This window comes from Ahaetulla prasina, chromosome 3 (genome assembly GCF_028640845.1).
Source record: "Ahaetulla prasina isolate Xishuangbanna chromosome 3, ASM2864084v1, whole genome shotgun sequence".
Taxonomy (NCBI): Eukaryota; Metazoa; Chordata; class Lepidosauria; order Squamata; family Colubridae; genus Ahaetulla; species Ahaetulla prasina.
The window spans coordinates 205,685,161-205,700,464 of record NC_080541.1 but is presented as its reverse complement, the minus strand read 5'-3'; the positions used below and the strand labels follow the sequence as shown (position 1 = coordinate 205,700,464).

At 40.5% G+C, this 15,304-nt stretch overlaps 1 protein-coding gene across 1 annotated transcript in view; it reads right to left on the bottom strand.

Moving 5' to 3' along the window:
- PTPN1 (protein tyrosine phosphatase non-receptor type 1) overlaps nucleotides 1-10,412 on the bottom strand; it is a 108,112-nt gene extending 97,700 nt beyond the window's left edge. Inside the window, exon 1 of the mRNA XM_058175048.1 lies at nucleotides 10,187-10,412. Within this exon, the coding sequence (XP_058031031.1) occupies nucleotides 10,187-10,249 (63 nt within the window). The 5' untranslated portion in view covers nucleotides 10,250-10,412. The remainder of the gene's footprint in view (nucleotides 1-10,186) is intronic.
- Nucleotides 10,413-15,304: the final 4,892 nt, after the last annotated feature.

Genomic DNA, 15,304 nt, shown 5'->3' with positions numbered 1-15,304 from the left:
ACTATAGGTATTCTTTGCTTAACAAGTGGAAGTTACAATAACCCCCGATAAAATACAAATAGTCCTTGACTTACAATAGTTCATTCAGTGACTGTTCAAAGTTACAACAATACTGAAAAAAGTGACTTATGACCATTTTTCACACTTCTGACCATTGCAACATCCCCGTGGGTCACATGTTCAAAATTCAAACTAACTCATGTTTATGACTATTGAAGTGTCCCAGGGTCATGTGATCCCCTTTTGTGACCTTCTGACAAGCAAAGTCAATGGGGAAGCCAGATTCACTTAACAACCATGCTACTTAACTTAAAATCTGCAGGGATTCATTTAAAAACTATGGCAAGGAAAGTCATAAAATGGAGCGAAATTCACTTAACAACTGTCTCGCTTAGCAACAGAAATTTTGGGCTCAATTGTGATCGTAAGTCGAGGACTACCTGTACTTATGATCTGGCTCCGTAATTCTGATGCCTGTACACATTCCCCCTAGAGCAGGGGTGTCCAAACTTGGTCCCTTTAAGACTTGTGGACTTCAACTCCCAGAGTTCCTCAGCCAGCTTTGCTGGCTGAGGGACTCTGGGAGTTGAAGTCCACAAGTCTTAAAGGGACCAAGTTTGGACACCCCTGCCCTAGAGTCACATGACTACATTTCAGGCATTTGGCAACCAGCTCACCTTGACTGCTATTTGCAAGGTTCTGCACATGATCATGATTTACAGCAGGAGTGGGGGAACTATGGCCCCTGTATGACTTGTGGACTTCAGCTCACAGAATTCTTGAGTCAGCCATTCTAGCTCAGGAATTCTGGGAGTTGAAGTCCACAGGTCATAAAGGGGCCATAGTTTTCCTATCCCTGATTTGTAGCATTATTTGCTGGCAATGAACAAAAAGTGTTCACACTGATTCACAAATAGCAGTGTTTGCATAACGACCACTGCAAAAAAAGTTGTTCAATTGGATTCAGTCATATGGGTGCCTCAATTTATAACTGTTATGACTTATGATAGAGGTTCCAGCTCCATGATAGTCATAAACTGAGAACTACTTGTATCTCCAAAGTTCATAAAATTAGAAGGGGAAAAAATCGAATTGCTTTTATATGCTATAAGCACCATTTCTGAAGAATGATTCTGTTGTTCAAATGACAGCCACTAGAGCAGGAAAAGCAAATCTTTTAAGCAGGTACAGTGGTGGGATTCAGCCGGTTCGGGCGATTCAGCCCGAACTGGTAGTTAAATTACTGTCTGGCTCCACCCGCCCCTTCCAGGAGTCTCCACGTGCCCCATTTTGGCTCCCAGGTAAGTGCAGGGTGGCCTACTAGGCCCAAAACAGGGTGCAGGGGTGCGGTGTGCCCCCCTCACAGCCTGTTTTTGCTCCCAGGAGGCTGCAGGGAAGCCTACTAGGCCTAAAACAAGGTGCAAAGGAATGTAGCACATCCCCCCCAGCAGCCCATTTTTGCTCCCAGGAGGGTGTAGGAGGCCAAGTGTTGCCTGTCATACCCCCTGGACATGCCCATCATGGCCACGCCCACCCAGCCAGTCATTAGGCCAGAGAACCACTTATTTGAATACCACCACTAGGTAGATATATTTAGAATCACTGATTCCAAATATATTTAGGGGTATTGCTCATCCCCCCCAAATTCCAAGTTTTTGAATAAGACAAACCTATAATTACATTATAGCTTGTCTGCTCAAAAACTGATTGCCATAAAGGATATATCCATTCACAAACCAATACCAAACCAATGAGGTACCTCCTAAACTGAGTTTCATAAAGCCCAAATAATACTCAGTACTCATACTCAGCTAAACCAAAATCAAACTAATAATTTTATGGTCAGTGTCCTGGAGAAACTCATTCATGGTTTTCACATGGACTCTTTAGCAAAGCAGTGTTTCTTGGCATAAGATCTGTTCATTCTGATTATTTCCTGTGACCTTTTTTTGATGCAATTTCATTGTAAGTCTTTTCCAAATTCTCCAAAGGAAGGTATGCATAAATGCTTTCTCAGATTGTTCCCAAATAGAGAATGCTCTTTAGAGAAAGCCTACTAGCCTAATTTTTGCTTTCCAATTTAATCAAGTACTTCCTCCCGAAGCTGCTAAAATCAACTTTCCAAAAGGAATAATAATATAATAATAATAGTAATAGTAATAATAATGGTAAATTGGCACTGACAAGATCACCATTGGTCAGCTGCAGAATGCTACCTTACTGGGATCTGCTCACATAATTTGCCAATACATCAGCAAATAATACATCAGCAGTCCTAAACGCTTGGGAAGTGTTTGACTAGTTATTTGTGATACGAAATCCATCATAGTTATCTCGTTTGCTATGTATACTGTCATTTTGTATAATAATAAAAAAAATAATTTTCTGGCAGCAACCCTTATCAACCATTAACACCAGTCAATGGTATTTGTGATGCATTTTTGAATGTTCAGTTGACTGAGTTTCATGTTTAATGAATAAAGTAAATAATAATAATAATAACAACAACAACAACAACAACAACAACAACAACAACAACAACAACATGTAACATGTAACAGTGATACCCATTGTCATCGGGGCACTTGGTACCATGTCCAATAATTTTATAAGAGACATCAACAAATTGCAACTTCCTGCAATAACACCAGTGGAACTGCAAAAAACTGCGGTACTTGGAACACTGTACATCTTAAGAAGGTACTTGGTTGATACCTAGGACACTGGCAGCAACCTGCATCAACCATTAGCACCAGTCAATGGTATTTGTGATGCCTTTTTGAATGTTCAGTTGACTGAGTTTCATGTTTAATGAATAAAAGATAATAATAATAATAAAAAAATTAAATTTAAAACCTGGCTTTCTTCTGACAGTTCAAAACCACTTTCATGGTGACCTCGCCTACTTTTATTCCCTCAAACAACAATTCCTATGAGGTGTTACTCTGAAAGGGTGGCTGGCCTCAAATCTCCCACCAAACTCTGACGGGGTATCTTAGCCACTATGCTAGACTGGTTCTCATCTTTTACTAAGATTTTTTTAAAAAATAAACCACTTCATATGTCATTCAATTCTATAGAAGCCTCTCAAAAGTTTTCATAACCCATCTGAATGCATTCAGTGATCTTAGAAAGCTGCTTGCTCACCATTTTTTATCTTTCCTCAGTCTTCTAACCTTTTCAGAGGCAATGGCACGAGGAAGGGGAGCAGTTGAAAATTTCCTAGTAAGAAACCGAAGCCTACATTTCTAAACTAAAAATAAGGAAGTAGGTAGACCATATGTTTCTACAAAATTACAGCTTGTTCTTGGTGCTGGTTCACAAACTTTCAGCTAGTAATATGTGACAAGTTAAGTATTGTAGGAAGCCCCCCCCCGCCTCCCCAGATTAAAATCTTAAAATAAAGAATAAAGTCTTTATTCTTAATATTAAAAAAGCAGCAGGATAGTATATTTCCCCAAAGGAGAAATGGAGAAACTTGTTCTTAAAAGCAAAAATCAGCCTCAGTCTTCCTGGCATCCTCAAACACAGCCTCAAACAGAAGAGACTGATGTTTTGGAATGGAGATTTGGTATCCATTCAGAAAGACTGATCCAATCTATTACTAAACAAAACGCCTTCAGCCACAAGCTCCCACAGAAGGCTGAAGCTGATGGGATTAAGAATTTACATTCCCCCACCCAAATTCTAAGGACAGGACATAACCTTTAGGACTCTAATAGGATGTACCCATCACTATTAGAATAGCAATAAGACACACGGCTCAGTACATTGCACAATGCCCTGGAGCATCTCAATCACCAAACCCTAGAACCCTATAAAAGTCCATCCACTCACTCAACCATTTTGTCAGCCACCCCAGAAACATGCTACTGTAACTGAAGTTTCTGGAAAACCAAATAACAGAGACCTTCTTTTCTTGTAGCCAGCCTCCATTTTATTTCCAGTGGGTTTTTTTCTCCCGGCTTGGAACCAGACTGGATTTTAATTCCAATAGTATCGTTGCTGGGTCAAAAAAACTTTTGTATAATGAAAAATGTTTGACTTTCTTCATGTATTATAATACACACATGCTTGTTTGACCATGCTTTGCTGAGTAAGCAGCAATTAGCTAGGTTTGTAGCTCAGCGGTAGTGTGACTTAGCAGCACTATACAACATTCATTTTCTTTTTCAGCCACTTCACACCACCATGGGGGGGGGGAGGTAGTGGGGATTTCTTTCCTATTATGGGATGTGTTTACATTTTATAGGGTCATTTAAGCTTTTTTAATTTACTTCCTGCTGAAAATCAGTAGGAAATTGTGCTGCCAGTATAATTTGCTGCCCAATTCAGTGTTAAGATTGGGAGGAGAGGTTGAGCTACCAAAAGGGTGTCTTGGAAACAGATTCAATTTTGACAACCAATGTGTTACCTTCCCTTCATTTTTGGGGAACAAAAAAATAGCATCCACAAACATATATTTGAAAAGACTCACTGGCAAAAATACAGATTTGAAACATTTGTGAATGCATTCACAACTGCCCACAACTGTTGCTTTATGTCAAATTTACACATAAACATATATGACCAATGGTTTCATTTGCAAACTTTTGCGAAGCTACTTTTAGAAAATATTCTGCAATATTAAGACTAAAAGCTTTATGACAAGCAATTCAGCCTTTATTTTAATTAAATCTAGGCCTTGGAGATAGAGGTGGTAAGATGATAATTATCTGCGTAAGAAGAAAAATGTCATTAGCAAACACATATTCACACAGACTGAAATTACAAATGTGCTCCACACCTGGAACAAATTTGATTAAAAAATGCTTATATATAAAGGCAAACAGGTCTTGTTTAATTGTGATCAAGGCAGAAAAGCAACCAGGATACATCAGGTTCTGCATTGCCAAAAATCAAATCTTCCTATCTGATCTGAAACTCTAGTGAGGGCCTGTTGAAAGAGTCCTCACCCTACCCAGTAGTAGGGTAGTATAGTAGTAAGTAGTATATAGCAGGCAGCTTAGATTGTAAATTTTCTTAATAATAGACCCTATGTTGTGGAATACACGTTCCTTAGACGTAAATTGAATCCCTTCCCCCTCTGTATTTTACTAAGCATTTGCCATTGGTCCCAGTTGGTTGTAGGCATCTAACTCTTTATGTACAGGAAGTCCTTGACTTACAATTTAGTGATTGTTCAAAGTTACAACTACACTGGAAAAAAATGACTTATGACTGTTTTTCACACTTATGACCACTGCAAAATCTCCATGGTCATGTGATCGAAATTTAGATGCTTGGCAACTGACTCATATTTACAGTATGACGGTTACAGTATCCTGGGGTCATGGAATCCCCTTTTGCGACCTTCTGACAAGCAAAATCAATGCAGAAGCCAAATTCATTTAACAACTATGTAATTCAATTAATAACTGTGGCAAGAAAGGTCATAAAATGGGGAAAACTCACTTTACTGTCTCGCTCAGCAACAGAAATTTTGGGCTCAATTGTCATAATGCAAGGACAACCTGTAATTGTATTATATATTATTTTCAATTAATTTGATAGCTTCCTTTTATTTTATTTTTGTTTTGTTGTACATCACTCAGTAACTTAATTAATTGGGGAAATCTATCAATACTATAAAGAAATAAATAAGGCAAATAAATGTTTCTCATACAAGTTATACTAGAAAAATGGCTTATTACTATGTTGTTCTACCATCAAGAGCTCAATAAGTTACTCAAAACTAGATAGATAATGTGCCATTAAGGCATTTTTGACTCCTTATCGTCACATAGATTTTCTCCATGATGATCTATCCCTAATCTTTTCTAACATAATTTGTATACTTATGCCACTTCATTTAGTGACTGTTTGAAGTTACAATGGCACTGAACAGGTGCCATTGTAAGGTGACTTACCAGCCCTCACATTTACAACTATCACAGCATTCATATGGTCATGTGATCAAAATAGAGTACTCCCATATGGTCATGTGATCAAAATCGGGAGCTCGGCAACTCGCATGTATTTATGACAGTTGCAGTATCCTTCTTCATTTAACTGAGTGATTTGCTTAACAACCATAGCAAAAAAAAATTAATAGGTGTGACTATTAACAACCACCTTGTTTAGCAACAGAGATGTTGGTCCCAATTATGGTCGTAAATTCAGGATTCTCTGTAATTATTCACTATGCTGTTGGCCATCCACTTCTCCTCCTTTCTACTTTTCACAGCAATTGAGCTTTCTCCAAAGACTTGGGTTTTCACATTGCCAAGAGAGCTCACTGATCAGATAAAATTATTTTGAGGCTGAAGACTTGCTTTGTCTTTGTCAAACCAGAAATTACAAAACTGTTCTTCCCTTTTTGCTCCCTGGCAGAGAGTTTTTAAAACACTTTATCTAGCTAAGAGAAAGTAATAATCCCGGTTGGCAGTCCTTAATGCTCTGACCCCCTCACAAATTCATCCACTCCCATTGAAAAACTAAATTAGTAGCTACCTGCCACATCCAAGCTAATTTGCCACTTGGAAAAGAGGAACAGAGCCTTGCAGGTATTGTAGAAGTCCAACAAGAAAAACAACTCACTGCTTTTATGTGGACTTCTTTCAAGGCAAAGAGACCAAAAAGGCTATGCCTTGAGCTCATCTAAACTAGAGAAAGGAAGCCTTTTGTTATGAAGCGTGCACTGTGATTAGGTGTACTACGGCTTCGTGAGAAAAAGCAGTTTTATGTAAACAGATTAATAAAGGAAGAGTGATCATAATAGGAGAACAGGGACATGTCTAACAGTGGTGGGATTCAATTTTTTTTTACTACCGGTTCTGTGGGCGTGGCAGGGGAAGGATACTGTAAAATCTCCATTCCCTCCCCACTCCAGGGGAAGGTTACTGCAAAATCCCCATTTCCTCCTGATCAGCTGGGATTTGGGAGAGAGAGAATAGATGGGGGAGGGGCCAGTCAGAATTTTTACTACCGGTTCTCCAAACTACTCAAAATTTCCGCTACCGGTTCTCCAGAATTGGTCCGAACCTGCTGGAACCCACCTCTGATCTCTAAGCGACATAGCCTTATAATTAAATATCAGGAAATGCAGAAGACTCACAGCTCAATAGATGGGAAAGGGAAAACTACAGTAAATAGGATTGCTGATGTTTCTACCCAAGTACTCCCTGCAAGATAGTAGTTGATGGAATGAAAGGAAATAAAACAAGACTATACAACTTGCAATGCTTGGGCCACCGTGAACCTGGCCCAGGTGGGATTCACAGAGAAAATATTCAGCCATATTCGTCAAAGGCTAGAAAAGACCTAATTTTTATTCCTGACCCAAATTCAAAATGTCCATGCTAGAACAAATATACATGCTTTTCAAGCATTTGCAAGAATTGCAGCCCTCCAAGATTTCTCTACTATGCTTTTAGTAAAAAAAAAAAAGTGAGTACTGCAGCTTGCTAGCACATTAAGGAGTGATATTATGCAAAGCACATAGTGTAAAAATTCCAGGAACAGAGCAACCACCTTGACCTAATTTCTTATGTTTCGCTGATACAGTAGAGATTTTCAGCCAAATTTGGTACAGATACAGTAAGAGAACAAAATTAAGAAACAACTGCTAAGCCACCTTAGTCACTGACATTTCAAGACCAGATTAGCAAATATCCTGTTACTCCAACTTTCAATAATGCATAGCATACTAAAGAGCATTCCCCCTCCTCCCCCCAAAAAAACACCCTACACACAATTTAAGATCTTTTTGTTCAGTGGATATACCCAGCTCTGAAAACTATCAATCAAACTCTACTGAAATCAGCAGTTTTGCAAATGCCTAGGATGGCATGCTTAATTTGTAATTTGATGATGTATGCAGTATTATTTCACCAAGCCTTACAGAAGATCTTTTTCAATATTTCCTAACATGATCATAAGGAAAAATAAATTGCTTAGGCAACTTTTCCAGTCTCCAAAACCCCACGGCAAGGAATAAATTCATTCATCTCCTCTATAGGGAGAATATTGGCTCAGACTAATTTCACATATTGATTTAGCCTGGCAACATATGAACTAAAATACCATCAATAGTCATTAAAACAGATCTTAAAAAAAACCTCCATGATAAAAGGAGGTTCCTTTTATAGAGTCGGGGAGAACATCCCTTCTGTAGAAATTTATTATTGATACACCAAAATCCCCAAGCAGTCAAATATTGGCCCTTAACAGGTACATCCACACAAAGATAATAAAATAATAACATCAGACAACTTTGGGAAGGACTAGATAGGTGGATAAAAATGCCAAATCCAATTCAAACATGTGGTTGTCTGTCCGACGAACCATAATAATAAGAGTAAGTACCATCTAAGCTCAACATAATAAAACCAGGTCCTTTTTTAAGACTTTCACCCCAAAAAACAATATAGCCATTAGATTTTCTTGTCCATTTTAAAATATTTTTTATTTCTATTTATTTATCAAATTTATATAGCCAGCCATCTCAACAAAAGTGACTTTGGGTGGTAGACACAATGAAAGATAAAACAATGTTAACTTGCTAAATTGACAGCACTGCATTAAATGTATTGAACTTTTCTAATCTATGGGACACAAGTGTTCACTCTTAATCCAAAGATCTATTGAAGGGGCCTTTCTTCTATTCCATGCAACTTGTCAGATGCCATTCAAAAACAAGCAAAATTATAACTTATCCCAGCTTATCCAAGTCACATCGTTTCTGTGTATGGTTCAGAAGTCCGGTTTAGCTCTGCCTGGTAAGGCCTGTTATTAAGAACACAAAGCCTGCAATTACTGCAGGTTCGAGCCCGGCCCAAGGTTGACTCAGCCTTCCATCCTTTATAAGGTAGGTAAAATGAGGACCCAGATTGTTGGGGGGGCAATAAGTTGACTTTGTAAATATATACAAATAGAATGAGACTATTGCCCTATACATTGTAAGCCGCCCTGAGTCTTCGGAGAAGGGCGGGGTATAAATGTAAAAAAAAAAAAAAAAAAAAAAAAGTCAACATTTCCTAATTAAGGTCAAATTGCAAAAACTACCAGAAACAAAGAAAAAAAATACTTTCACTTTTCATGAAAGCCTGTCAGAAAACATCTCCACGTTGGGGAAATAAATAAATAAACAAATAAACAACCACATTTAGACATCATTTCCACACTGTCCAGGCAACACGTGTATTATGGGAAGGGGGGGGGGGAAAAGGTGAGTATCTATAAGAGATCACAACTTGTAAGCAGCAGCTGCCATCCTTGGTAGACAACAAATCAGCTAGAGATTATAAGTCCTAACTCTGGGGAACAGAAGTCTACAAGGGGATCAGGTTTTTGCTTCCCCACCAAAAAAAAAAAAGTGCGTGGGAGAAATAATTAGCCTTATTGGCTTCCAGGACAAACAGGGACAAGGACATGGACCCTTCATATAACTGCTCCAGGGCACTGCGCAAAAGACTCTTAATTAGAGATGCCCTAATGGAGGAGTTGCCCCAGGCAGATGGCAAGCAAGCCTATCTTCAAGAGTCAGCTGATTTCCCTCCCTCCGGACACCTCATAGAGGGAGGGGGGGCACACCCCGGAAAACCGGGGGAGCAGAGTGGGCAGTGAAGGGACCAAGGGGTAGACAAAAGATAAAAGCGAACATCTTTAGTTTCCATTAGGGATGGCCTACAGATCCGCTCCTTCCTTTCTTTTAGCAGAGCGCCCGTCTGTATTAAGAAATCAACGTGGTTTTCTTTACTTCATTTGATCATGATTCAATCTTCGTCTGCCTCTTGTCTTGGGGGGGGGGGAGTGTACACACACACACACACCAACTCCAAGGCGCGCACAATGCAAGTCATCCTCTCCCCGGCAAGCTTTACATGCCGGGAACGGGGTCATTCCAAAGGGAGTTGGGCGAGGGATGCAAGGAATGGACCCCTTGTCCCAGCCTTGGATGTCGGAGGGAGCCGTGCCAAGCCGCGCGCGGAAAAAAATTAAAATAAATGAGAGCCCGGATCGGAGTTGGGACGCGATTAAAGGAGAGGTAAAAGGCGAGAGCTTTGTGCTACGAGCGAGTGCCGAGTCCCTGGGGAGGAGGCGGGGAGGGGGAAAAAGGAGCTGCTGCTGGACCAGCGGACAAAGAAGCAGCCGCGGTTCGCTCCGTGCCGGGCAGGTCCCGGTGCATTGCTCCCACCTCGCTCACCTGGTAGATGGCGGCCCAGCTGTCCTCCTGATCCAGCCGCTGGAACTCCTTCTCGATCTCCATACTGCGGGGAGGAGGGGGGTCAAGTCTCGGCTGGCCCTCGCCCGCCACCGCCGCCGCTGCTGCTACCGCTGCTGTTCGGACGCCAGGGCGAGTCCCAGCCGCTGCCCGGAGCGCCGCCGATGCTGCTGCTGCTGCTGCCGCCGCCGCCTCCGCGGCTCTTGCTGCCTGGTCGCTTCAGATAGCGCCTCCCCTTCCTTCTCGCTCCCTTCCAGCCCACACGGAAACTACGCAAGCAGCCTCCAGCCTTCCGGCATGGTCCTCCCCGAGCAGAGGAGGGCTGCGGGAAGCTCTCTTCGAGCGAGCGGCGGTGTGCTCTGGAGAGGGACTGGGTAAGGAAGGAGGATGGTCCGCTGTGATGGTTGCTTAGCTCCAGGCGCAGCGAGATCAAAGTGCCGATCAGAGTACCTCTGGGCGTGTGTGGTGCCCCCTAGAGTACTCACACAACACACACACGCAATACGCGCGCCTCTCTTTTGGCACCCGAGTCTCCGAATGCAGACACGCGTTACTAGCTAATGGGCATCTCAGCATCGATCGCTGTAGCTAAGATTGGCAAAAATCTAATTGCGTGGGACTGTTACTCCGATCGCGCACACACAATCTTGGCTTTACCAGAAGAGCTCCCGAGATGGCCTCAAAAGGTTTCGGGGTCTCTTTGCTGCCATCCAATTTGAGGTTCCAGATCACAGCCAACTGAGGCTGCTTCCAGCCGAGAACCAAAGGTTTCAGAGCTTATGGCTGTGACAGATGATGATAGGTTGCCTTAGCAATGTTTCTCAGCCTTAGCGACTTTCTCGGAAAATTTAATGTAGTTCTAATTCCTAAAGCCGTTTGGCTCCTTATTCCTATGCAATGTTTTCCCCTTTCCCAATCAACAACTGTAACTGATTAATAGTATTATTATTTCTTACTCATTTTCTGCATTCTGCACAATATTGCTTTCAGAAAAAGGAAAATAATGTGATTCTACCTACCTACCTACCTACCTACCTACCTACCTACCTACCGATCAAACTGAGTCAAAGTATAGACATAATCTTCCTATATCAATGAAGTGAGTAACCCCATAACTTCAAATAGTAGTCAGCAAGAAGATTTTAAAATTCTCCATTCCAAGTTACTGATATATGGGGTGCTAAAAGTACACGTATCAGTTCCAAAATCCTGTAACCTAATCCCTTTTTTCCCTTTCAATAAAACTAACTTTGTGGCATCCCACTCAATATCTTTTTCCAATTTTATGAGTATTGATGAGTACTTTGAATGTGCTTTTCAAATCAGCTATATCTGTTACTGTCGTTTTCATGTCATTCCAGACTGCGCTTAATTAACTTGCTGATCAGAATGTCATGGGATACTTTATCAAATTTTTTTCTGAAGCTAAGACAGTTACTCACAATTTGCACCCCCAATATAGTGAGGATGTTATCCATGAGATAAAGTTAGTCTGACAAGACTTATCCCTGAAAAATCCATGCTGGCACCTTGGCATTGTTTTCAAGGCCCCTACAAACCAACCACTTTATGATCAACCAGGAGTTGACATGCATTTGAATATTTTTGGTGGCATTTTTTTTCTTTCAAAAAGGTGGGTGATTCTGCTGGCTTTAAAGAAGGTCATGATCCAGCCCCTCCTAAAGTAATCATACTGGATCCAAGATCAAGACAAACACAGGGAAGAAAGTAGTCAAGCAGTTGCATCAAAGGGCCCTGTGGGAAAGATTATCCGATATATAGATTTCTTTCTGTAAACTAATATTTTACTACCGTTTAAAGGTAGTATCAAATATAAAAGGGAAGTCTCTAAGTTAACTTTGGTATAATTCCTAGTGATTTCATGGACATGCCCATGCAATTGTCTGTGCAATGGTGCAGGAGAAGCTTGCTATTGCTTTATTTTAGGATGTTTTTCAACTTCCAAATCTAGTTTATAGCCCTGGAACTGCCAAGTAATCTATCATCCAAGGGTTAGCCAGGCCTGACACTGCTTATCTTCTCAGCCCAGACAAATTCAGCCAGGTGCTGCCATCTGCTGAAGCAAGATTGGAAAGCATCTGAAGCAAGAGAAGAAAGCATCTTAATAGGGTTAAGTCAAAATATCTAAGTCAAGTTTATTATAAGGTTATTCTTATAAATATAGTCTATTCAGCTGTTCAAAACACTTTGTATGTTACTTTAACGGTACCTGCATACAACAATCTAACCAGGGGTCTCCAACCTTGGTCGCTTTAAGACTTGTGGACGTCAACTCCCAGAGTTCCTCAGCCAGCAAAGCTGGCTGAGGAACTCTGGGAGTTGAAGTCCACAAGTCTTAAAGCGACCAAGGTTGGAGACCCTGATCCAACCTGCTTCAAATATACAAACATGGATTTTCACAAGTACAATTACAGATTTCAGGGGCATCCACAGGGTGTGTATGCATGTGTGTGTGTCAAAATCTGCAAGATGATAGGCATAGCTTCATGATCAAATACAAAGCATGCATGAAAAGAGGGGGGCTTTGCTGCACCCAGCATCTTGCATATTTTCCTTGATTACAATCCATTCAAAAGATCCCTTCTTCACCTCTACGGGTAATATGTGCCTTCCTCACTCCAGGCCCTCACTGAGGCCTGGGAGTTTGAGGGTCCTGCACAGTATCTGCATAGAATATGTACATCAATCATGTCTGACTGTCAGAGACTGCCTGGATAAGTCTCTGCAGTTTTTTTGGCAAGGTTTTTCAGAAGTGGCTTGCCATTGCCTCCTTCCATGGATTGTGACAAAGTGACTAGCCAAAGGTCATCAAGTTAACTTTTTGCCTAAGGTGGGATTAGAACTCAAGCTTTTATAGCTGCACACAAAATATATAGTACATTTGGAAAGAGGTTTTTTTAAAAAACCATTCATTTTAATTTTTGGCATTTCCAAACTCTTGAAATGAAGTTCTGTGAAGTTATTCTTAGCAGAATCCACTTCAACAAAGCAGCCGCATTTCATCTGGGCTTGGTACCTTCTAAATTTAAAGAAGCTGGCCCACTTTCAAATCATGATTGCAGCAAATCCTGGCAATATTAAGTCTATAATTGGGATCCACAATGTTCTTGTATTCTGACATCATAAATACAGTTCTGTAATTAGACTAAACTAACAGGCAATTCTGAATCTCCCAGAAAAGCAGTGTTAGTTTCCAAAAGGAGAAACCTAAAGGAGAAAGGAAACTTCAGAAGCTTCCACAATTTAATTAGACCTTCTAATGCATTTAGCAAATCATGAGGATAATAATGAAGCCAGGAGTCTAGTGTATTGAAAATAGAATGATGAGTTAGATCAGTCTGTGGTGGATGCCAGCAAAGGAGGAGGAGTGGGGGAGGAGGAGGAGGAGGAGGAGGAGGAGACCACCACTTGAATACCCTATGCATTGATAAATTCACCATCAGTCAATTACAAAAGGCAGCTTTATTTCAAACAGCTTACAACCTGTAACACTATCAAACATCCACACCTGCCTATCCCAAATCCTTGGAAGGATTAGGATCAATAGGTAGACAAAAATCCCAAATCCAGTCTGACTGTGCCACAAACCATAATATATGATGCATCACATTCTGACTGGGAATTCTAGGAATTGAAGTCCACACATCTAAAGAGGTCAAAGTTGAAGAACACTATCCTAGAATAACCCAGTTGGGTAAGATTAAGTTCAACATAGTTCTTCATGGAAATAACGCATATTTCAAAAGCTATGAATTTTCAACTATTCTTTACTAATCCCAACCTCTAAAACAAACTACCATATGTTGTCCCTTTAATTACCTACATCTGGATGTCCCTGAATATCTAGGATCCTCAATCCAGAACCATTATAGGCCAATTTCTCCTTGAAAGTTTCTCACAAGATTGGTTTAAAGAGTGATTTAAAGTGGGAGCGTTTAGGCCTGAAAAGGGAAGTTGGAGGGCTGATGATAATTCTTCTAAAAGATTTTTTTGCAATGGCCTTTGGAAAAAAGGCTAACATTTAATCTAATTGAAATGAACATATAATGATTCCAACTGAAATTAGCAGGACTAGAATGGTAGGAGACTCTCTGGATCTGAAAGCTAAAGAGCCATCAATTGGGGAACCATTAATTTGAATGTCAACATTGAACAAAGGAGTGGAAAGATGGATTTAAGTGCCCCCTTCTAACCATACAATTGTACCATTGCTCAGCATACAACTATAATAGACATAGATTGTTTTCTATCTTATTCAGCTTGAATGTTGTCCTTGCTCTTGAATTACAGAAAGATAAATAAACATATATCAGAAAGGGTCGGAGGTCTAAAACATACAATACATACCCAAACAAAGATCTTTCCTTTTAACCTAAGATTGCCAACAATGCAAAGACCATCACACTGTTTCATCTGGCTGCACCAAATTCCTAGAAACCTTAAAATAGCTGGCAAAGTTAACAGGGAATTAACAAGATATTCCGTTGGAAAAATCTGAAGGCAACAATTTGCCCAGTCTTCATCTGGATCCAAAGAATTAAATATCTATCATTATTAAGCTAAATTTGCTGAATTGCTGAAGTCAAACCAGAACTCTACTATGTGCACAGACCAGACCAGAATCTCACTGTCGAACACAGTTAAATGCAGGACATATGATCTAGATGGGCTGTGGTTTAAAGAAATCAGCCATGCAAAATATTGCAACAAAGAAATCAAAGAAAGAGATTGTGCAATGGTTAGCAAGAAACAAAAGAAGGGAAAACACGTCTAATTTCTCTCTTGGGTGCCAACAATCTTAATTAATTAATTAGAATAAATTCTATCACGGCTAGAATGATTGGCATAGCAAATAGCAGGAGGTCACACCTTGAAGTAATTAGGAGTTATTTTCTCATAGAAAGTTGGAGGAATCATTTGGTATGCAAATGTAATTAGCAGTTCTGTTAGCACATTGCCTAGCAACTGGATGTGGACTTCTAGAACCAGAGACCTGGAAGGAGCTCCAAGAATTATCCAATCTATTCCCCTACTTCAGGGGTGTCAAACTCAAGGCCCACAGGCCACATCTGGCTGCAC